This window comes from Ovis canadensis, chromosome 2 (genome assembly GCF_042477335.2).
Source record: "Ovis canadensis isolate MfBH-ARS-UI-01 breed Bighorn chromosome 2, ARS-UI_OviCan_v2, whole genome shotgun sequence".
Classification (NCBI taxonomy): domain Eukaryota; kingdom Metazoa; phylum Chordata; class Mammalia; order Artiodactyla; family Bovidae; genus Ovis; species Ovis canadensis.
Genome location: NC_091246.1, coordinates 195,891,264 through 195,915,677, shown reverse-complemented (window position 1 = coordinate 195,915,677; position 24,414 = coordinate 195,891,264). Strand labels below are relative to the sequence as shown.

The window sequence follows — 24,414 nt, the reverse complement described above, 5'->3', positions numbered from 1 at the left end:
GGGCCATTGCAAAGCAGGTAACACGAAAACAGCCCAAGCTTGGTGACCCTACAGCCCTAGGAATCTCTCCTCTCAAAATTCTTCTGAAATGTAGATTCAGCGGCTCAAGATAAATTTAGGTATGAGGGGACATGTAATATACCAGATAATCAAAACAGTAATTCTGCTTCATTAAAACCAAACAACACATTTTTAATATCTTGTTAAGCTTCGGGAAAAAAAGAGGGATCCTAAGCTTGGGGAAGGTTTTAGGGGAAAGAAACACAAAACCAAGACAGTAAGTCATCAGCCAACATTAAGTTTGCATCCAGGAGAGTACCTGAATCATCTTGAAGAACAGGAGTCCTGGCCTTGACTTGTTACTAAGTGAAGATATTCAACTTAAAATATTCACATTGAAACCAGTGAAAATGGACAGGAAAAATAAAATCACCTAACAGAAAAAAGAATAAGTCTGAGGTTTACCTAGTGCAGGTCAAAGCTAATTGAGTAGAGAGAATAAGAAAGAAGCAAAGAGATGCTGAGAATTTTTGAGAGCTAATGAATAGATACATATGAATAATACATATGAACTAGATACATAGAAACTAATCAAGAAATACAAGAAACATAAACATATCAACTAAGACAATTAAATAGAAGTCTACTATCAGACACATGGTAATAAAACTGTCAAATACCAAATTTAAAGAAATGACCTTAAAAATTGGTTTAGGGTGTTGGGTGTGGGGGTGGTCAGTGTATTTTCAAAGACAGGACAGACTGACAGCCAGAATTTTAACAGTCACATCAGAAGATGGAAGAGTGGATTTCAGTGATGTGCTGGTGAGGGTTTAACCTGGCTGCCAAGGACCCCAAGGACCCTGACTTGTAGCATTTCTGAGATACATGGAATAGAAAATCCTAGGTTGGCCAATTTCAACCTACCATTGTGAAATCACCAGATGCAGAATTGTGTAGGGATGTGTATAACAAGTTCTTATGAGCCAGTGTGAGCTGGTTCCATCACACCCACGAATAAATCCTTAAGATATAAGGGAAAGGTGTTCTTCAATGTTGAATCACATGTCTAGCAAAATTATCTTCCAGGAATAAAGGTGAAAAATGAAAGACTTATTTTCAGATAAAGGACCACTTATACAGAAAAAAAATCAAAAGAATTTACATCAGAGAGAAGGAAATTAAATCTGGCAGAAAGTAAAAGGTTTTGGAACAACAAATTAGTGACTACACTGGTAAGTCAAAAAAGCAGTGTCTGCATGAAATAATAATTCTTATTAGTAGGAGGGGAAATGGAATAAGAAATAAACATAAAATTCAACCTACTAGTTGGTCAGTGTTGATTGGCTAATTCAACTGTCATTTTGGAAGGTAAAACTGACATTTTCCAGACCTAATAGCAGATAGATTTCTGGACACACATTATGTTCTGGAAACTAGATATGATTTATGGATCTGGAAGGCTGTAGTGAGAGAGGAGTCGTTTTTTTCTACCTTTTCAGCTTTTTCCACTGGCCAGCAAAGTCATGGTAACTTGAAGTCTTTTCTCTGCTGCCATTTTTAAGGGAGATTTTCCACCTGTTGGATGCTAACACACAGCACTGCATCAGTGACTGCTTGGTAGTTAATGCCTTCCCATTCATCACCTCAGAACTGCTGGGGAGTCACTCCAAAAGACTAATAGGAATGCACACTGTAAGTGCTGTCACAATTTTGTAAGCAAGCTATTTCCTGAGTTAAATCCATTCCTGCTTAAAATGTCTCCAGCTATCAATGTTTTCTGCACTATGTTGTGACTGAGAGAATAGAAGAAAACATACTAGAATCACAGGAAAAGTTGAACAATTAGAAAATAGAGAGGCAGAAACAAACCCAACCATCTAAATAACCCAAAAATGCACAGGGGTTTACATTTGCCAATTTATAAAACAGAAGATGGCCAGATTGAATGAAAATACAGTATTTGTCTACTCTTCACAAGATCCTATATAAGGCTCAAAAAAAAAAAAAAAGAAAAAAAGACTGAAAGGGAAAATAAGGAAAATCATAAACCATAAGCCAGACAAATACTAACTAAAGCAAAACTGAATTAGCTATATTAATAACAGATAAACTAGATTGAAGTACAGAGACATTAAAATTTAAAAAAAATATTACTTCAGTATGAAAAAACATTCAATTCATCAAGAAGACACAAAAATTTCAATCTTCCTTACACCTGATAAAAGTCATCATTTCATATAAAATGAAAATTGACAGAACTCTCTGTAGAAAAAAAAAAAGCATCCACTATTCTTTTAAGACAATCTTTTGAATTTTTGGTGAATTAGGAAAGAGAATAGGATTTATAGAATTAAATAATTGGGTTGTAAATCCTTAATTTCTTTAAGTGAAATTTATGTGAATTTAACTAAAAGAATTGAGTAAACATTATAAATTAATTAGAAATTAAGTAAAAAATAATTATTTTAGTGAATTGCTCTGTCCACTTATGTTACTCAAGATTCTATAAAGTAGATGTAAATGTCAGTTTCTGGCCCCTCCACACATGCATTCCTGTCTCGACAGGACTCTTGGTCCTACAAGTTGGATATTATCTAGATCTTGTTGCTTTTCCCTGAAGAAAGTTATTTATTATTTATTTTATCAAGGTCAGAAAGACATGGACTAGAACAGCAAACCTGTGATTTTGCCCAAGGTGAGGGACCTGATAGCCCTGAACTCGACTTCTGGGGAGAAGTTATAACTGAGTCGGAGTTGATGATCCATCTGCAAGAAAACAGAAAACAGAAGAGGCATCAGCAGAAGTCCTCACATCCAAGGCATAAAACACTCCTGTCTGAAAATAGCTGGAAAACACTGGCAGGGCAGACACCTCTCTGGGATTTTTCTCCCTGGAGAAATGAGAAATGTCTTACTAATTCTCCCACAATGCACATAAAATAACCTTTTCATTCTTTATTGGTGAAATAAAGGCTTTCACACAAGTCTTCTCCCTGGGAAATTCTGTACAGCTTTTGACAGGTATTTATCTCCCCACTGAGATTTTCTCACCAAATTCTTTGCTGCAAAGAAGCAAACAAATGAAGCCTTTTAGGAAGGACCCTGCAGGATTAACAAGAAAAGGAAAGCAGGTTTTCATTTCCATCTCTCCCTCCTCCCCATTTGGTCCTTAAAACCTTTACCTCCTCCTTTGCTCCAATTGACCTGGCCTCAATCAGGTGTGCCCTGGGGGCTTTTCCTGAGTGAATATATTTCAGTTTGACAAAAGGTTTGAGTCTGGGACGGGGAGACTAGTTCAACAGCTGCCACCAGCATGAACAGCTGATAATTCCATTTTGCAAGTGAATAAAAGCCACCAGGGGGATTCTTTGGAGCTTTGTTTCTAAGATCATCCTTTAGGGAACCTTCCTTTCCACACGCATTAATTCCAGTTCCATCTCTTTGTTCTCTCCATTTCAAGGCATGGTTCCTCATCCATCCCTAGGTTTTTCTGTCTAGTCAAAGCTTACCAATTTTTCCAGGCTCTATCACAGCTCATCTGTAGGAAGAGAAGACTAACATCCCTTCAGCTGTGTGCCTGTCCCAGGATTGCCCTTGGGGAGCAGCTGATTGGGAGCCTGGTATTCCTAGCTCCCGCTGCTGGACCCTCCTTCTGCACCCACTCCAGCCCAGACAGACCCTCCTCCAGGAACCTCTGTGTCCTGTAGTGGTTTCCGCTGTGAAAAAGTGGTTATGACTTGTGGTATGTGATTGTAGGCTTTATTCCTTTTTCATACATGGAATTATGCTTTAATAATATTTGTTGTTTATTGAACACTTGGTATGTATTAGACATCATACTAAAGTATCCTTCAAAATGCATTCTTACCTAGAATACTGTGAAATAGACATTATTATCCCTGTAGTACAAATGGTGGAAATGATGTCGCAGAGATCACAAATTTGGCCAATGCCCCACAGCATTACATAGCAGGGAATCCTTGTCACATGGCCTGACAACCACACAGTATGGCATTTATTTTTACTTGTCCATGCCTTTCTAGATGTTTGAGCAGCTGGTAGACAATCACTGTATGTTCTTATTTCTGAATTTTTACAAAATTCATTCAATAACCATTTGAGTATCTACTCTGCGCCAGACACTTTTCTAAGTGCTTCCATGCTTCCAGAGTCCACCTCCTCTAGGAAGCTCTCCTTGAAGCTTTAGTTAGATTAATTGTTCCTGTTCTCTGTTCTCATGGTACCTTTTGTCCCTCCTACCTCTAACCTTGCATTTAAGATGCTGTACTGTGATGACAGCAAGGAGATCAAACCATTCAATTCTAGAGAAAATCAACCCTGAATATGCATTGAAAGGACTGATGCTGAAGTTCCAATAATTTGGTCACCTGATGGAAAGAGCTGACTCATTAGAAAACATCCTGATGATGGGAAAGATTGAGGGCAAGAGAAGGGGATGACAGAGGAGGATTTCATTGGATGGTATCATTAACTCAATGGATACTAGTTGGAGCAAACTCCAGGAGAAGGTAAAAGACAAGGAAGCCTGGTGTGCTGCAACTTGTGGGGCTACAAAGAATTGGACAGGATTTAATGAGAGAACTACAATTGTAATGATCTGTGTGCTCTCCCCATCTCATTTTTCTCCACTAAGCTATTGGGTCTTGGAAGATGTGGACATTTTATTGATACATGTTTTCTATATGGCCTATTACAATAACTGTTTCCAGTTATTGTAACTCCAAACAAATGTTTGCTGAATGAATAAATAGACATTCTGTGTTAATTCTCTTTCTATCTTGTGGGCTATGGAGCATTCAGTGCATGATCAAGATGCCTCTGGCTTCCCTGGTTGCCTCTACATCTTAGATACAACACAGGGATTTTCATACCCATGGTCCCCATCTGTAATCTTTTAATGCTCAGATTCAGTCCTGCCTTGAAGGAGTTTTCTCCCTGCCTTATCTCAGAACTCTCACCTATTCTCTGGAATTGCCCCTTCCAGCAGGGGGCAGGGTTCCTCCTCTCATGCTTTGTTACTCAGGTTGGAGAGGAGGCTAAAGTGAGTGGGAATTTCCTGCTGAGAAGAGAGCAGTAAGATTCTTAGAACTAAAGGCTGAGCTGAGATTTCTTTAGCTTCTGACTCTAACCTCTTCCTCAGGCCCCCAAAGATCAAGTGATTCCCTTGATGTTGTCACATTGTGTAGAAGACCTAATTGTTCTAGTACAGAAGTCATTCCTCACCTACTGTTTCCCTTTAAGGGAACTTACCTGGTCCTTTCCACTTTAATCAGATGACAAACAAGGGTTAGAAGGAGGTAATGACACTCAATTATTTTGTTTCAGTTGAGTTCAGTTCAGTCGCTCAGTGGTGTCCGACTCCTTGTGACCCCAAGAACTGCAGCACACCAGGCTTCCTTATCCATCACAAACTCCCGGAGTCCACTCAAACTCATGTCCATTGAGTTGGTGATGCCATACAACCATCTCATCCTCTGTCTCCCCCCTCTTCTCCTGCCCTCAATCTTTTCCAGCATGAGGGTCTTTTCCAATGAGTCAGTTCTTCCCATCAGGTGGACAAAGTATTGGAGCTTCAGCTTCAACATCAGTCCTTCCGATGAACACCCAGGACTGATCTCCTTTAGGATGGACTGGTTTGATTTCCTTGCAGTCCAAGGGACTCTCAAGGGTCTTCTCAAACACCACAGTTCAAAAGCATCAATTCTTCAGTGCTCAGATTTCTTTATACTCCAACTCTCACATGACTACTGGAAAAACATAGCCTTGACTAGATGGACCTTTGTTGACAAAATAATGTCTATGCTTTTTAATATGCTGTCTAGGTTGGTCATAACTTTTCTTCCAAGGAGTAAGCATTTTTTAAATTTCATGGCTGCAATCACCATCTGCAGTAATTTTGGAGCCCCCCAAAATAAAGTCAACCACTGTTTCCCCTGTTTTCCCATCTATTTGCCATGAAGTGATGGGACTGGATGCTATGATCTTCCTTTTCTGAATGTTGAGCTTTAAGCTAACTTTTTCACTCTCCTCTTTCACTTTCATCAAGAGGCTCTTTAGTTCTTCTTCACTTTCTGCCATAGGGGTGCTGTCATCTGCATATCTGAGGTTATTGATATTTCTCCCAGCAATCTTGATTCCAGGTTGTGCTTCCTCCAGCCCAGCGTTTCTCATGATGTACTTGTTTAAGTATTAGTAAAGGTATGGAGACAAAGGTATACTGAGTCAAAGAAGGCTTGGGATACTTTGGGAATGGATTCCAGTCCTTAAGTGGAGTGAGTGCACATGGGGGCACCCCTAGTACTGGCTCAGGCGCTGGGTTACCTATTTGAAAAGCTTAGAAAATGCACCGAGCAAAGGCAAAAGGCAGGGGGTGGGGGTTGGGGGGTATTTACCATAAACATTTATTTCTAGGACATCCACTTTATGATAGGGGCTAAGCAATCATTGAAGTCTTCAGTGAGAAATACAGTATTTTGTTATACTTCTTTATGTTCATTCTATGTTTCAGTGTTGTTTTTCTTTTTAATTACTCTGGGTGAGGTAGTGAGAGAGTGCAGTATCGCAGTCTTTTAAATCTCAGGATACCTAAAATTTGTAATCTGGCCTGGAGAAGGGCTTCCCTGGTGGCTCAGCTGGTAAAGAAGCTTTGTTGATCTTAGAACTGAGGATAGCAGTGGCCTTGTCAAGACATTAAATGAGATGAAAAGAGATGGGAAAAGGAAGGAAATTGAACAAACCTTTTCTTTTGAGTAAGCCCTGGACACTAGGCTTCATGCTTGGTCCTTTAGTTATGTTCTTGCTTTCCTACAATGGTTACCAGAACTGACTGAACTCAGCTGCATTTGTACCCCAATCCACCCCCATAACATTTAACTTTTTTTTAATAGATAAATAGACTGAGCCTCAGAAGGGTGAATAACCAATCTAAGATCTTCTAATAAAGGAGATGGAGCAGGAATTCACACACATGCCTGTCCCGAACTAGGGATCCCTCTCTTAATCTCAGGATCTTCAACTCTCAAAGGAATTAATTAACTCCATGCTTTCAAAATGTCAGGCTCCCTCCATCTTTACAGCTGGTAGTTGTGCTAGCATTTTGGTAAACTGGTTTAAATTGTTTAAAGTCTTTAATATATTTTAAATAGAGGCACTGAAGTTTACCTCCACCACCATGGGGGAACATGTGTTTTTAAAACCACTGGTCAAATTACAATTCTCAAATCATTACCAGGATTTCTTACTCCTGGCTGTAGCCCAGTCCCTACAGATTCCTTCCAACATCACATAGAGCAGAGAGGAGAAGGTTCAACAACTCAAAGTCCCGAGGTGGTAGGAATATGTATTCTTATCTACTGGAGGCCTCTGGCTGGCTGAGCATAGTGATAACCATCTACCCTCTCCTTATAACTGCTTCTGAATAATGCCTGAGATGAGGCAGTAGCTTATCCTTTTCTGTTTTTTAGTAAACAGTTTGTTCTTTTATTTTCCCCATTGCTTTTGTTTATTTGGGGGTTTTATTATTGTTTGAATTTGGCTACCCAGAGCCATACGGGATCATAGTTCCCTGATGAGGGATTGAACCCATGCCCTTGGTAGTGAAAATCTGGAGCCCTGACCACTGGAAGGCCAGGGAATTCCCTAGGGCTTTTCTAAGTGGGGAGCAAGGAGAAGAAATAGGATGGTGGGGTGGGGGGAGTGGGAGTGTCACAGAGACAAATGTTGTGTGACTGTTTTAACAAATTGATTTCAATTTAAAAAACAAAATAGGTCTCTGCCCCCATTTATTTCTGCTACTTTTGTGCTTTTGAAAAGTTACATCTTCTAATGCTTGTGCTTATCAACCACTGCTTGTACTTATCATTGACTATTAATTTGGCTGGTGGGAAATCTAGATGGAGAAGAAAAGGGAATATCCCTTTGTTCTCTCACCTCCATGTTTGTGTTTTCATTGATGGAAAACAAGACAAGAAATAGAAAAAGAGAAAGAGCCATTTATACAAATGACTACCAGTATGCACTCCAGGTGTCTCACCACAGCCTCATTCAAGACATCTTCCAATAAGAAATCATCATTTCATCTCTATCTTCTAGTCTGACCTCAATGCAAAGACTTTTACCACTTATTTTAAGAGTCAATGCTACAGCCAATGCTATTAAATTATAATCACTCAAGGATTGTGATTTGTGTCCTATATTTGCCAATTATTCATGAACTTCCACTCAATCAAGAAAATGAACAGTCAGTCTTGACTTGAGTCTTGAGTCATCATCCATATCCAGAGGGTCACCCAAGGTTACCAATGTTCCCTCCAGATCTTTCTCAAGTCCTTCTCTCCTTGACTTCCACACCACACTAGTTGAGGTCCTTATCTTTGCTTCCAGTCTGGTCTCTGTCCCATATCTCATCACTTCCAAATGTGTATTTCCATGAAGAGATCACAGTGAGCCCCTGGAAATGGAAATCTATCCATACTACTTCCCCTGCCTAAAATCCAGTTGTTTCTCTTCCCCTCTCCATAGGTCCAATTTAATCTTCTCCATACAAGCCGAGAAAGAAATGGCAACCCGCTCCAGTATGCTTGCCTGGAGAATCCCATGGACAGAGGAGCCTGATGGGTTATGGTCCATGGGGTTGCAAAGAGTCAGATATGACTGAAGCAACTTAGCACATACAAGCCATGTGGGATTAATTTATTTAGTTCAAAAATATTTATTAAAGGCCTTCTGTATGTGAGACATTGCTTGACAAACTGGGGTGTCCCATGGTAATGTAAACAAACAAGAATCCCTGTCTTCATGAAGCTTACATTCTAGAGGAGGGAGAAGGGACTTATCTATTAAATAGATAGATAATTTGTATTGATTGCTAGAAGCATTTAAGTGGTTTAGGATTGAAGTCAAGGAGCTGGGTTGCTATATTACATAAGGTGACTGGAGACGGGGTCCCTGAGTCAATTTTTGAGTGGTGTTCCAAAGGAAGTACAAGTAACAAGTAGTGATGCAGATACATGAACAACTGGATTCTAGGCAAAGCAAACTCTAGTGTATTCAAGAGCTCTGGAAAGAGCAAGGATGCATCCGAGTGGCCTGAGTAGAGTTTGAGAAGGAACCGGAATAGGTGAGTGTGGGTATATCTGTGTGTGTGTTTGTCAGTTAGGAAACTGCGGACAGGGCAGGCCATCTATAAATTATACTCGCTTTTGACTGAGTGGAGGGTCAATGATCCTAACATCCCCTCCTTGTTCAGAGTGAACTGAACTGATGCCCAGATGAGGTGGGTGCCCTCCTCCATGCTCTTGCATCACCTGTGCACACTCCTTCCGTAGCCCTTGCTGATCACTTGTGATTTCTTCCTTGCTTATCTTCGTCATTATTCCACAGTTCAGAGGTTGTCAAAACTGAACATGCAGCAGCATCACCTGCTGCCCCCTTCTTGAAAAAAAACTTCAGATTAAGTAGATCTGGCATAGGACCCAAGAATTAACATTTCTTACAAGGTCTCAAGAGATGCTTCTGGAAAGCGGGGTGTGCCCTGAGGACCACTATTCTAGTTCTCCAAAGACTGGGGCTGAATATGATTAGTATACATCCCCAGAACTTGGCTGTTCACTTGGCTTGGGGGCAAAATTCAGAAAACCTGTATTGAGCACACAAGGTACATTTGCCAAAATAAGAAGAAGGGAAGTAAGGTACCTGAATGGTAAGCCCTCTGCCCTCTCTGTTAATCTTCAAGTGATGCAGTCTTCTGTTGGCAAAGTTCTCTGTGTTGATGGTGAATACATGGGTTTCTTCCTTGTTTAGCTGGGAGCGAACTTGTAAGCTTCCTTGAAAGAAAAACATTAGAAATTAGAATTAAAAATAGACCTATATAGTGTAAAAAAGTAATCAGATTGCTTTTTAATTGATCATGGCTGTTTTATAGTGATCTATGCCATAACCCTTTCATCATTCACATTTTTAAAAGGCACTATATATGTCATGACTGTAGCATCTGGGTCCATATTAAAACTCCTGAGTATAGACAAAATATGCATGTGTGTGTGTGTGAGTGTGTGCATGTGTGTGAGTGTGTGCTATCAGAAACCAGAATAATTTGATTGTGAAAACTTTAATAAGATTGTCCACACTCTCTTCAGTTTCTACCACTTCTTAGAACTCCTTTTCTTTCTAATTGCTGTCATGGAATTTCAGAATATGTAATGTGAAACAAGATTGTAAACTAATCTAAGGCAGAATAGGTGAGAGCAATCTGGAGCAGCAGGGTCAGCCAATAGAAGAAGCTCCCTACAGTTAGTCCTGATCACCATATATTTTCAACTTGGGAGCTTATTTTCTCACTAAAAAATCAATAATAGCTCCCTGAGAGTGAAAGTTGCTCAGTCTTGTCTGACTCTTTGCGACCTTATAGACTGTGGCCTGCCGTACTCCTCTGTCCATGGGATTCTCCATGCAAGAATACTGGAGTGGCTAGCCATTCCCTCTCAGGGATCAAAGTCAGGTCTCCTACATTGCAGACATATTCTTTACCATCTGAGCCACCAGGGAAGCCAAAGAGGACTGAGGTGACTATATGAAAGTGAAAATGTTAGTCACTCAGTAATGTCCAACTCTTTGTGACCCCATGGATTGCAGTCCTCCAGGCTCCACTGTGTAAGGAATTCCCAAGGCAAGAATATTGGAGTGGGTTGCCATTCCCTTCCCCAGGGGATCTTCCTGACCCAGGAATCAAACCTGCATCTCCTGCACTGCATGCAGATTCTTTACCTTCTGAGCCACCAGGCACCATGTAGGAAGCCCTAATAGCTCCCTAGAAATAGCATATTTGGTGCTGAGAGGCACCTTCACCCTGGGAAAGGGGCCAGCCTTTGGTAGGGAAAGGGCCACCCTTAAAAACTAGTGGGCTATACCCTAGCAAGCTCTTTCAGGCTCTTTCTAAGAACTTGGGTTTTTAATACCATTTAAGGGACTAGATCTGATAGATAGAGTGCCTGATAAACTATGGACTGAGGTTAGTGACATTCTACAGGAGACAGGGATCAAGACCATCCCCATGGAAAAGAAATGCAAAAAAGCAAAATGGCTATCTGAGGAGGCCTTACAAATACCTGTGAAAAGAAGAGAAGTGAAAAGCAAAAGAGAAAAGGAAAGATATAAGCATCTGAGTGCAATGTTCCAAAGAATAGCAAGAAGAGATAAGAAAGCCTTCCTCAGGGATCAATGCAAAGAAATAGAGGAAAACAACAAAATGGGAAAGACTAGAGATCTCTTCAAGAAAATTAGAGATACCAAGGGAACATTTCCTGTAAAGATGGGCTAGATAAAGGACAGAAATGGTATGGACCTAACAGAAGCAGAAGATATTAAGAAGAGGTGGCAAGAATACACAGAAGACCTGTATAAAAATGATCTTCATGACCAAGATAATCACGATGGAGTGATCACTCATTTAGAGCCAACATCCTGGAATGTGAAGTCAAGTGGGCCTTAGATAGCATCACTAGGAACAAAGCTAGTGGTGGTGATGGAATTCCAGTGGAGCTATTTCAAATCCTGAAAGATGATGCTGTGAACGTGCTGCACTCAATATGCCAGCAAATTTGGAAAACTCAGCAGTGGCCACAGGACTGGAAAAGGTCAGTTTTCATTCCAATCCCAAAGAAAGGCAATGCCAAGGAATGCTCAAACTACCGCACAATTGCACTCATCTCACATGCTAGTAAAGTAATGCTCAAAATTCTCCAAGTCAGGCTTCAGCAATATGTGAACTGTGAACTTCCAGATGTTCAAGCTGGTTTTATAAAAGGCAGAGGAACCAGAAACTAAATTGCCATCATCTGATGGATCATTATAAAAGCAAGAGAGTTCCAGAAAAACATCTATTTCTGCTTTATTGACTATGCCAAAGCCTTTGATTGTGTGGATCACAATAAACTATGGAAAATTCTGAAAGATATGGAAATACCAGACCACCTGATCTCCTGCTTGAGAAACCTATATGCAGGTCAGGAAGCAACAGTTAGAACTGGACATGGAACAACAGACTGGTTCCAAACAGGAAAAGGAGTACGTCAAGGCTGTATATTGTCATCCTGCTTATTTAAATTATAGCCACCGTGCATCATGAGAAAAGCTGGGCTGGAAGAAGCACACGCTGAAATCAAGATTGCTGGGAGAAATATCAGTAACCTCAGATATGCAGATGACACCACCATTATGGCAGAAAATGAAGAGGAACTAAAAGGCCTCTTGATGAAAGCAAAAGGAAAGGGAAAAAGTTGGCTTAAAGCTCAACATTCAGAAAATGAAGATCATGGCATCTGATCCCATCACTTCATGGGAAATAGATGGGGAAACAGTGGAAACAGTGTCAGATTTTATTTTGGAGGGCTCCAAAATCACTGCAGATGGTGATTGCAGCCATGAAATTAAAAGACGCTTACTCCTTGGAAGAAAAGTTATAACCAACCTAGATAGCATATTGAAAAGCAGAGACATTGCTTTGCCAACAAAGGTGTCTAGTCAAGGCTATGGTTTTTCCCATGGTCATGTATGGATGTGAGAGTTGGACTGTGAAGAAAGTCAAGTGCCACAGAATTGATGCTTTTGAACTGTGGTGTTGGAGAAGACTCTTGAGAGTCCCTTGGACTGCAAAGAGATCCAACCAGTCCATCCTAAAGGAGATCACCCCTGGGTGTTCTTTGGAAGGAATGATGCTGAAGCTGAAATTCCAGTACTTTGGCCACCTCATGCGAAGAGTTGACTCATTGGAAAAGACTCTGATGCTGTTAGGGATTGGGGGCAGGAAGAGAAGGGGAGGACAGAGGATGAGATGGCTGGATGGCATCACCAACTCGATGGACATGAGTTTGCTTGAATTCCGGGAGTTGGTTATAGACAGGGAGGGCTGGCATACTGTGATTCATGGGGTCACAAAGAGTCGGACATGACTGAGTGACTGAACTGAACTGAACTGAACTGAATGCAATGTAATATATAATATATAAATATATTCCTAATATATAATGTATAAATTTTCTATATAGTATATAAATATATCTAATAACATAACATACAAATTTTACATAATACATAATATAATATATAATTCAACCCAATAAATAAATCAGCATGTGATATTTATGCATCAGGCATGGTAGTAAGGCACACATTCCTTATAATTATTTGGGATTCTTACCAATCCACTGAGTGAGTCATTCATACACACATTCTGCACACATCTATCTATTTAAGAAATTTTTTCCATCTTATAAATCTTCACTAACACTTGCCTAGTAACCATCCATCTTTTAGATGTTAATCAACTCAACTGGGACCCTGTCAAAGTATTTTATTCTGAAGCCTCTCCAACACTCCAATTTAGGTCTAAAACACCTCCACAATTTCTTAAAGCCATGCACTTACTGATCTCAACTTCTCAGGAGGTTTTGATGCCATCAGTGCTTCCCAAAGCACCCTAAGAAGATATCCTGAGACCTCTTGCTAACTCATCTTCACACAACACCTAGGAGGATAAACTCAATAAGACTTTTCAAAAATAAGCTTGCTACCATTAAAGGCTGACTTGCAGTCTTACAGGAGGCACTGGGGTGAGATGGAAATGGTTGGGACCAGAAGTTCTTTCATCACCTCCCCCTTAGCATCATGTTCAGCTGATTGGTCAATGAGCAAAGAGACATGTGTCTCCTTTCAGCTACTCTGGTGTCACAAAGTTAATGTCACCTTCTTGGATGGCACTGCCCTGGACCCAAAAAGTTCACTGCTCTTAAGCCCTCTTTACTTAATTTATATGCTTCATCTGTCTGCTTTCATTTTCCTCCCCAGTGTCTCCCATGCATGCCTTTGCTTCCATTATGTTTAACACTATGGTAATCATTGCAAGCGTAGAGTCCCTTAGACAGGGAACTGGCTGAGGGAAGATGCTATGAATCTAATAAACAAACAAACAAACAAATAAAAAAAGGATTGTCCTTGGAAGCAACCTAAATGTCCATCAACAGAGGAACTGATAAAGACGATGTGGTACATATATAAAATGGAACTCAGCTGCTAAAACAATGAAATAAGACCATTTGCAGCAACATGGACGGACCTAGAAATTGCCATGCTGAGTGAAGTAAGTCAGAAAGAGAAATAACTTATGACATTCCTTTGTATGTGGAATCTAAAAAGAAATTATACAAATAAACTTATTTATAAAACAGACTCACAGATATAGAGAAAGAACTTATGATTCTCAAGGAGGAAGGATGAGGGGGAAGGGATAGTTAGGGAGTTTGGGATGGACATGTACACACTGCTATATTTAAAATGGATAACCAACAAGGACCTACTGTAGAGCACACAAAACTCTGCTCAATGTTATGTGGCAACTTGGATGGGAGGGGATTTGGGGGTAGAATGGGTACATGTGTATATATGGCTGAGTCCCTTTGCTGTTCACCTGAAACTATCACAATAATATTAATCAGTTTTACTTCAATACGAAATTAAAAAAAAAAAAAACAGATCACCTTAGCCAAGTGTTCACTATAATTTATCTAGGGAAATGTATCCCCTCTTACATGGTCTCATTTTTTTTTTCTGTTAGTATATGTTGACATTGCTACATTATAAACAGCATGCATTTACCTGTGTGTGTGTGGATATGGGCTGAAATAAGATATTCAAAGTATAGAAAGGAAGTGAAATTGATTTGAGTCTCAGGGCTTTTCCAAATATGCTTCTGGAATAAACATATGTATTGGAATGATACATATGTTTAATGGAATGATCTTTTGGTCACCAGCAAGTATGCTGTAAAGTTTCATTGCATTTTATTAATATTGGAACATTCTAGCTGTATATGCTCTCACTCTTTTTAGGTCTCCAGGCAAAATTCATATCATTATTTTTAGAATTATACAAGTATTATCAATGTCATTTTAAAAGTGTTGGAGAAAAATCAATAGTCGCAAAAATGTATTCAAATACAATGATAAAGAATCTAGTTTAAATCAAAGAGGATGTAGACATATTCTGTTAAACATTCTTGCTACTTTCTGGACAGTTACTACCCCTTGGCTTCTATCATTCTTTAGTTTTTTCCATATGACTCCTCTTTCATCTAGAACTTTTTTTTGTTCCTTCCTCCATATGACAGGTGAAGGAACAGAGGTGCAGGAAGGTGAATAAATTTTAATCATTTAAAATAAGTGATTGACTCAGATTTAGAAACGAAATTGAGTTAGTTCTAAAGAGCATGATTTTCCCATGGAACACAAGGGTCCCATGTGTTCATCTCAGCCAAGAATAGGTCTTCCATTCCAACCTTCCCCATTAAGTTTATTCCTACTCAAACTCCAACATTAAGCATTCGGTTACCTCTTCCAGGAAACCTTATCTGGCTTTTCCAAGGTGCCCTCTTCTGCTCCTGTGGGTCCTGTGCTCACCTCTGTGTTGTCTGTTTACTTGCCTATTTTTTCCTTCCTTCCTTGCCTCTCTCCCTTCCTTCCTTTCATTCTTTTCTAAACTACATAAATTACTGTCTCAAATTCTGAAGGCTAGAAGTTTGCAATGTTCTCTCAAAGGATCTAGGCTAGGATTCTTCCTTGCTTCTTCTTAGCATTTGGTGGATACCTCCATTCCTTGCCTTGAAGATGCTTTATTCCAATCTCCTTTTCTTCACATGGCTCCTCTTTATGTGTATTAGATAGACAGACATTAAAAGCTACTCTAACACAGTAGAGTTGACTTATTGGAAAAGACTCTAATGCTGGGAGGGATCGGGGGGGCAGCAGGAGAAGAGGATGACAGAGGATGAGATGGCTGGGTGGCATCACGGACTCGACAGACATGAGTCTGAGTGAACTCCAGGAGTTGGTGATGGACAGGGAGGCCTGGCGTGCTGCGATTCATGGGGTTGCAAAGAGTCAAACACGTCTGAGCGACTGAACTGAACTGAACTGAATACTGTAAAAGGATAATTCTGTTCCTTTTTAGCCACTGATCTACTATTTATATTCTTCTTGACAATCACCTACTTGTAAGAATGTGAACATTATGGACTAGAAATTCAAAAATTGAAAAATCCAACTATTATCTAGTTCATCATCTTGAATTGGGCCTCAGGATAAAGATTCTCACACCTCAGTTTCTTCAAGAACAACATTTTGTTATAGTTTACTTGTTTCCACTTTGCCAGTTTTCCTATTCTAATCTGTCTTCCATACTGTCATTAGTGTGAGTATTCTAACACAGGCTTACTTGGCCATGTGATTTTACTCCAAGATTAATTTTACATGATACATTCCAAGTGTGTAGCCTGACATGCAAAGCCTTCTTCTTACGTTTTCAACTTTATTAACACATACTTTCCATAACTGAATCATATCTGAACTACCAGAATTCATTTAAATAATGCTCTTTCTTGATTTTGTCCATTGTATTTCTTCATCTGAAACTGCCCCTGCCTTCTTACCTGTATGCCAACACCTTCCCATTTATTAAGACCCAACTCATATGACCCAGGTCTCCACTTTCCTTCATGACAGGTATGATTTTTCCTACTTGTATTGTCACTGTGCTCATTTTTGGTAACATTCTCAATATATCAAGCTTCACTTGTCTTTCCACTTGAATTTAAGCTTCTCTCAGATGAATAGATGCTTATTCATCTTTGTGTCTTCAGAGAAGAGCACAGAGCCCACTATCTTAAGTCACCAGAAGACACTTGTTGAATAAAATATGCACTCTGTAGAATGTTATTATCATTTTGTCAAAATTATATACTAGCAGTTATTCAATGTCTACTGTGTGCCAGATACAAAATTAACAAATAGTTATAATGTTATAGTTATGTCTTTAAGGGATCTGTTATCTAGCTAAAGGGGACAAAATCAAGGTCATACTTTCCTGTTTATATGTTAACCATGCATTAAAACTTTAATTTGGTACTAAAGACTTTTTTTTTCCCAAAACTTCTCAGATTAGAGAGCAAAATTTCAGTGAAGTAAAATCTCTACAAATAAGTAATAATAATAAAGGTAATTATTATGACATTCATAGCAAAATGGATTCAAACCCAAGAGGACAGAACATCAATGTGTATGGTCCTTCCAATGTATCACGTTGCCTACAAAGACATGTTTGCTCCAGTAGACAAGTGAGTTGATGAATAGAGAGGTGTATGGTTGGGTAAAGGGAAAAGAGGATGATTATTTATAGACAATAGAGATACATGTTTTGTGAATTCAAATAATGAGCAGTTGTAAGAACTGAAGTAATGAGAAAGAGTCCTCAAAGAAAGAGATTTATTGAAGAAGGTAGAACTGAAATAGGTGAAAAGAAAAAGAAAAGTATTATGCTTATTAGCTATAGAGATATAAGCAGAGCAATGTGACTGATTTTTACCATGATTTGATTAGAACCAACGAGAGGCCCAGGAGTCATGTATGGATGTGAGAGTTGGACTGTGAAGAAAGCTGAGCACCGAAGAATTGATGCTTTTGAACTGTGGTGTTGGAGAAGACTCTTGAGAGTACCTTGGACTGCAAGGAAATCCAACCAGTCCATTCTAAAGGAGATCAGTTCTGGGTGTTTTTTGGAAGTAATGATGCTAAAGCTGAAACTCCAATACTTTGGCCACCTCATGTGAAGAGTTGACTCATTGGAAAAGACACTGATGCTGGGAGGGGTTGGGGGCAGGAGGAAAAGGGGACGACCGAGGATGAGATGGCTGGATGTCATCACGGACTCGATGGACCTGAGTTTGAGTGAACTCCGGGAGTTGGTGATGGAGAGGGAAGCCTGGCGTGCTGCAATTCATGGGGTTTCAAAGGGTTGGACACGACTGAGCAGCTGAAATGAACTGAACTGAACTGAAGCAAAGGCCAATGTGGCTGATAAGCATCTTGATAGACAGTCGCCCAACTGCTCTTCACATTTTGAAATATAGAAATACTAAGACCCTGAAACATGAGTATAGCTTGGAAGAGGGTGGTAACAAAGAGAGAAGTCACAAGGAGGAGCCTTGTACTAAAAGGGCAAACAATTTGAGCTTCTTGTAAAGAAAGATCCCATAAGGCGCTAAACACATATCTGACTGGGCTGATATACACAAAGTGATAATTTAAGAAAACTAGCCTGGGTACCCTGTGTCTAGGTCAGATCTAAAAGGGAAGATGGAGGGCTCCCCTGGTGGCTCAGTGGTAAACAATCCACTTGCCAATGCAGGAGACTCGGATTCGATCCCTCATGCCAGAGGATCCTATGTGCCGCAGAGCACCTAAGCCCGTTCTTCACAATTACTGAGCTAGTGCTCTAGAGCCTGGGCGTTGAAACTACTGAAGTTTGCATGCCTAGAGCCTGTGCTCCACAGCAAGAGAAGCCACAGCAATGAGAAGCCTGCACACCACACCTAGAAAGTAGCCCCCAGTAGCCATAACTAGAGAAAAGCCCGCACAGGAACAAAGACTCAACATAGCCAAAAATTAAATAAATAAAAGAGAATAGAATGCAAACTAGTACAGCCACTATGGAGAACAGTGTGGAGATTCCTAAAAAAACTGCAAATAGAACTGCCTTCAGTTCAGTTCAGGTTCAGTTCAGTCGCTCAGTCGTGTCCGACTGTTGAAACCTCATGAATCGCAGCACGCCAGGCCTCCCTGTCCATCACCAACTCCCGGAGTTCACTCAGACTCACCTCCATTGAATCTGTGAAGCCATCCAGCCATCTCATCCTCTGTCATCCCCTTCTCCTCCTGCCCCTAATCCCTCCCAGCATCAGAGTCTTTTCCAATGAGTCAACACTTCGCATGAGGTGGCCAAAGTATTGGAGTTTCAGCTTTAGCATCATTCCTTCCAAAGTAATCCCAGGGCTGATCTCCTTCAGAATGGACTGGTTGGATATCCTTGCAGTCCAAGGGACTCTCAAGAGTCTTCTCCAACACTATAGTTCAAACACATCAGTTCTTCGGTGCTCAGTCTTCACAGTCCAACACTCACATCCATACATGACTACTGGAAAAATCATAGCCTTGACTAGACAGACCTTAGTTGGCAAAGTAATGTCTCTGCTTTTGAATATGCTATCTAGGTTGGTTATAACTTTTCTTCCAAGGAGTAAGCGTCTTTTAATTTCATGGCTGCAGTCACTATCTGCAGTGATTTTGGAGCCCCCAAAAATAAAGTCTGACGCTGTTTCCACTGTTTCCCCATCTGTTTCCCATGAAGTGATGGGACCAGATGCCATAATCTTCATTTTCTGAATGTTGAGCTTTAAGCCAACTTTTTCACTCTTCTCTTTCACTTTCATCAAGAGGCTTTTTAGTTCCTCTTCACTTTCTGCCATAAGGTTGGTGTCATCTGCATATCTGAAGTTATTGATATTTCTCCAAGCAATCTTGATTCCAGCTTGTGTTTCTTTCAGTCCAGCATTTCTCATGATGTACTCTGCATATAACTTAAATACAGCAGGGTGACAATATACAGCCTTGACGTACTCCTTTTCCTATTTGGAACCAGTCTGTTGTTCCATGTCCAGTTCTAACTCTTGCTTCCTGACCTGTAAACAGATTTCTCAAGAACTGCCTTATGACCCAGCAATCTCACTTCTGGGCTTACACACCGAGGAAACCAGAATTGAAAGAGATATGTGTACCCCAATGTTCATTGTAGCACTGTTTATAATAGCCAGGACATGGAAGCAACCTAGATGTCCATCAGCAGATGAATGGATAAGAAAGCTGTGGTACATATACACAATAGAGTATTACTCAGCCATTAAAAAGAATACATTTGAATCAGTTCTAATGAGGTAGATGAGACTGGAGCCAATTATACAGAGTGAAGTAAGCCAGAAAGAAAAATACCAGTACACTGTACTAACACATATATATGGAATTTAGAAAGATGGGAATGATAACCCTGTATGCGAGACAGCAAAAGAGACACAGATGTATAAAACAGACTTTTGGACTATGTGGGAGAGGGAGAGGGTGGGATGATTTGGGAGAATGTCATTGAAACATGTATACTATCATGTAAGAAATGAATCACCATCTAGGTTCGATACAGGATACAGGATGCTTGGGGCTGGTGTCCTGGGATGACCCAGAGAGAGGATATGGGGAGGGTAGTGGGAGGGGGGTTCAGAGGTGGGAACTCATGTACACCTGTGGTGGATTCATTTCAATGTATGGCAAAACCAATACAGTATAGTAAAGTAAAAATAAATAAATACATAAATAATAAATTTTTAAAAAGAAAAAGAATAGAAGAGAAGATGAAACTACCAGTTCTCACAAACATCAAAACAAAAACTACTGAAGGTGCTAGACCGCTGCTATGGAACAGGAATCCCTATTAACACTGCTGTTAATATCACACATCATTTTTTTGCTTTATCATTTCACTTTGAAAGAAGGAGCTCTTCTAAATGTTGACTGCTGTCCAATCCTTAGCAGCCCATATCAACTACAGACATATGCACCTCTCTATGCAGCTTTTAGTGTCTACTAACCAGGCCACCCTCAAAAATTAGCTTCTCTTTTATCTTCACTTCCCTACTTAGTGGTAGGTAAGGCAATTATTTCAGTTCAGTTCAGTCACTCAGTTGTGTCCGACTCTTTGTGACTTTATGGACTACAGCACACCAGGCTTCCCTGTCAATTACTGACTCCCAGAGCTTACTCAAACTCATGTCCATTGAGTCGGTGATGCCATCCAACCATCTCATCCTCTGTTGTCCCCTTCCCCTCCTGTCTTCAATCTTTTCCAGCATCAGGGTCTTTTCTAAAGAGTCTGTTTCTTTGCATCAGGTAGCCAAAGTATTAGAGCTTCAGCTTCAGTATCAGTCCTTCCAATGAATATTCAGGACTGATTTCCTTTAGGATGGACCTGTTTAATTTCCTTTAGCAAGGGACTCTCAAGAGTCTTCTCCAACATCACAGTTCAAAAGTGTCAATTCTTTGGCACTCAGCTTTCTTTATAGTCCAACTCTTACATCCATACATGGCTACTGGAGAAAAGCTTTGACTAGATGGACCTTTACTGGAAAAGTAATGTCTCTGCTTTTTAATATGCTGTCTAGGTTGGTCATAGCTTTTCTCCCAAGGAGAAAGCATCTTTTAATTCCATGGCTGCAGTCACCATCTGCAGTGATTCTGGAGCCCCCAAACAAACAAACAAACAAATGTATTTCACTGTTTCCGTTGTTTCCCCATCTATTTGCCCATGAAGTGATAGGACTGGATGCCATGATCTTAATTTTCTGAATGTTGAGTTTTAAGCCAACTTTTTCACTCTCCCCTTTCACTTTCATCAAGAGGCATTTTAGTTCTTCTTCACTTTCTGCCATAAGGGTGGTGTCATCTGCATATCTGAGGTTATTGATATTTCTCTCAGTAATCTTGATTCCAGCTTGTGTTTCATCCAGCCTAATGGATTTCACATGATATACTCTGCATATAAGTTAAATAAGCAGACTGACAATATACAGCCTTAACATACTCCTTTCCCAATTTGGAACCAGTCTGTTTTTCTGTGTCCAGTTCTAACTGTTGCTTCTTGAACTGCTTACAGGTGTCTTAGGAGGTAGGTCAGGTGGTCTGGTATTCTCACCTCTTTCAGAATTTTCCACAGTTTGTTGTGATCCACACAGTCTAAGGCCTTGACGTAGTCAAAAAAGCAGAAGTACATATTTTTTTGGAACTCTTGCTTTTTTGATGATCCAGCAAATGTTGGCAATTTGATCTCTGGTTCCTCTGCCTTTTCTAAAACCAGCTTGAACATCTGGAAGTTCACTGTTCATGTACTATTGAAGCTTGGCTTGGAGAATTTTGAGCATTACTTTGCTAGCATGTGAGATGAGGGCAACTGTGCAGTAGTTTGACCATTCTTTGGCATTTCCTTTATTTGGGATTGGAATGAAAACTGACCTTTTCCAGTCCTGTGGCCACAGCCGAGTTTTCCAAATTTGCTGGCATATTGAGTGTAGCACTTTCACAGCATCATCTTTTAGGATTTGAAATATCTCAACTGGAATTCTATGACCTCCACTAGTTTTGTTCATAGTGATGCTCCTAAGGCCCATTTGACTTCACTTTCCAGGATGTCTGGCTCTATGTGGCACTTATTTACTTAGTGGTAAATAAGAAGGACTCTAGGAGTCCTTATTTCATTTATTTCCTCTATGAGCTACATATGCCACACATATAAGTCATTAGCAGCTCCCTGGTCCCTATAAAGTAAATCCTATGTCTCTGTACGTCTTTCCAGCTTAACCATCATGCCCTCATCATTCCATCATCATCTCTCACCAGGACTATTGCAATGCATCTGAACTAACTTCTCAGATTCCAATCTTAGCTCTTTTCCCTCACACTCATACATTCTTTATTGGGCAGTCAGAACAAGCTTTCTGAAATATTTATCTGATGTTGCTACTTAAAATGTTTTAATGATACCCCAATGTATTTAGAATAAAATCCAAATTCTTTCTCGTAGATCCTATATAACCTTATTTCATTCTAAATTTTTCCTCATTCACTAAATTCCAGCTACTGCATACCCACATTATGCTCCCATAATGTGCCGAGTCCACTCCTGTCTTAGAGTCTTTACATCTGCTTTCTCTACAACCTGGAATGTTCCTCTTACAGATATCTTCCAGGAATCCCCTCCTCATTCATGGGTAAATCCATGCAATGATGCCTTCTGTAGCCATGTACTCTTAACTCAATACCTCCATCTAAGAGTGTTTTCCAAATTGCTAGTCATGATTGATTAGTACGTCATAGAATGAATAACAGAATTCAGTATCTGAATTCAGTATCAGAATTCAGTACCCTCTCTAATTCCAATTACAAGCATTTCACTCTCTGAATACAATATTCTCCCTTTCATTTTCCCTTCGTCTAATCCCCAGATTCCCATAATCTTTTGTTGTTTTTGTTGTTTAATTGTACTTGGTTTACATGCTATTTAGTTTTAGGCATACACAAAGATTTAGTTCATACATATATCGATTATATGTGTGTGTGTATTCACTCTTCTTCAGATTCTTTTCCCTTGTATATTATTACAAGATATTGAGTGTGGTATCCAGTAAGTACTTTTTTGTTTATTTTATATAAAATAGGGTGTATATGTTAATCGCACTCCCAATTTATCCCTCCTGCCTTCCCCTTTGGTAATCATAAGATGCTTTTCTCTGTCTGTGAGTCTATATGTTTTGTAAATAAGTTCATTTGTGTCATATTTTAGATTCCATACATAAGTTATATCAAATGGTATTTGTCTTTTTCTGTCTTACTTCACTTTTAGTATGATAATCTCTAGGTCCATCCATGTTGCTGCAAATGGCATTATTTCATTCTTCGCTATGGTTGAATAATACTTCATTGTAGTATGTACCATATATTCTTTATCCATTCATCTGTTGATGGACTCTTAGGTTGCCTCTAGGTCTTGGCTATAGTAAACAGTGCTGTAATTGAATTCATGTATCTTCCCAAATTATAGTTTTCTCCAGATGTATGCCCAGGAGTGGAATCACTTGATTATATTGTAACATATTTTAAAAAATGGGCAGAAGATCTAAACAGACATCTCTGAATAAGAATACAGATGGCCAACAGGCCATCATTAATAATTAATAATTAGAAAAAACATCATTAATAATGATGTTTAATATCATTAATAATTAGAGAAAATGCAAATCAAAACCACAATGATGTCCATTCACACCAGTCAGAATGGCCATTATCAAAAAATCTACAAATAAATACTGGAGATGATGTGGAAAGAAGGAAATCCTCTTGCACTGTTGTTGGAATGTAAATTGGTACAGCCAGTCTGGAGAACAGTAAGGAGTTTCCTTAAGAAACTAAAAAGAGTGCTATCATATATCCCACAGTCCTTATATAAGGATTAATCTCACCAAGTACTCAGTGTTTCTCAACCCCTTCATGTCCTCTCTTCTCTCCTTAGCCGACCCAAATTGTTGGTCCATAAATATGACTAAGCTGAGAGAAGCTACCCTATGTCCAAGGTCAGGGAAGTGGCTGTGCTTTCCTGGAGCAGCTGTGAAGAGACACCCCACGTCCAAGGTAAGAGAAACACAAGTAAGGCGGTAGGCGCAGAGAGGGGGCATCAGATGGCAGACAGATTAAAACCACAATCACAGACAATTAGCCAATTTGATCACATAGACCACAGCTTGTCTAACTCAATGAACTAAGCCATGCCATGTGGGGCCACCCAAGATGGACGGGTCATGGTGGAGAGTTCTGACAGAACGTGGTCCACTGGAGAAGGGAATGGCAAACCACTTCAGTATTTTGCCTTGAGAACCCCATTAATAGCATGAAAAGGCAAAAAGATAGGACACTG

The 24,414-nt window shown here is 39.8% G+C and overlaps 1 protein-coding gene across 2 annotated transcripts in view; it reads right to left on the bottom strand.

Annotated features, from left to right (window-relative positions):
* Nucleotides 1-24,414, bottom strand: part of CNTNAP5 (contactin associated protein family member 5) — a 1,084,456-nt gene that overhangs the window by 59,482 nt on the left and 1,000,560 nt on the right. For both annotated transcript variants that reach the window (XM_069579468.1, XM_069579469.1), the window contains exons 20-21: nucleotides 9,718-9,848; nucleotides 2,682-2,769 (exon numbers count right to left, since the gene is read on the bottom strand). In XM_069579468.1, coding sequence (XP_069435569.1) covers nucleotides 2,682-2,769; nucleotides 9,718-9,848 — 219 coding nt within the window. The remainder of the gene's footprint in view (nucleotides 1-2,681; nucleotides 2,770-9,717; nucleotides 9,849-24,414) is intronic.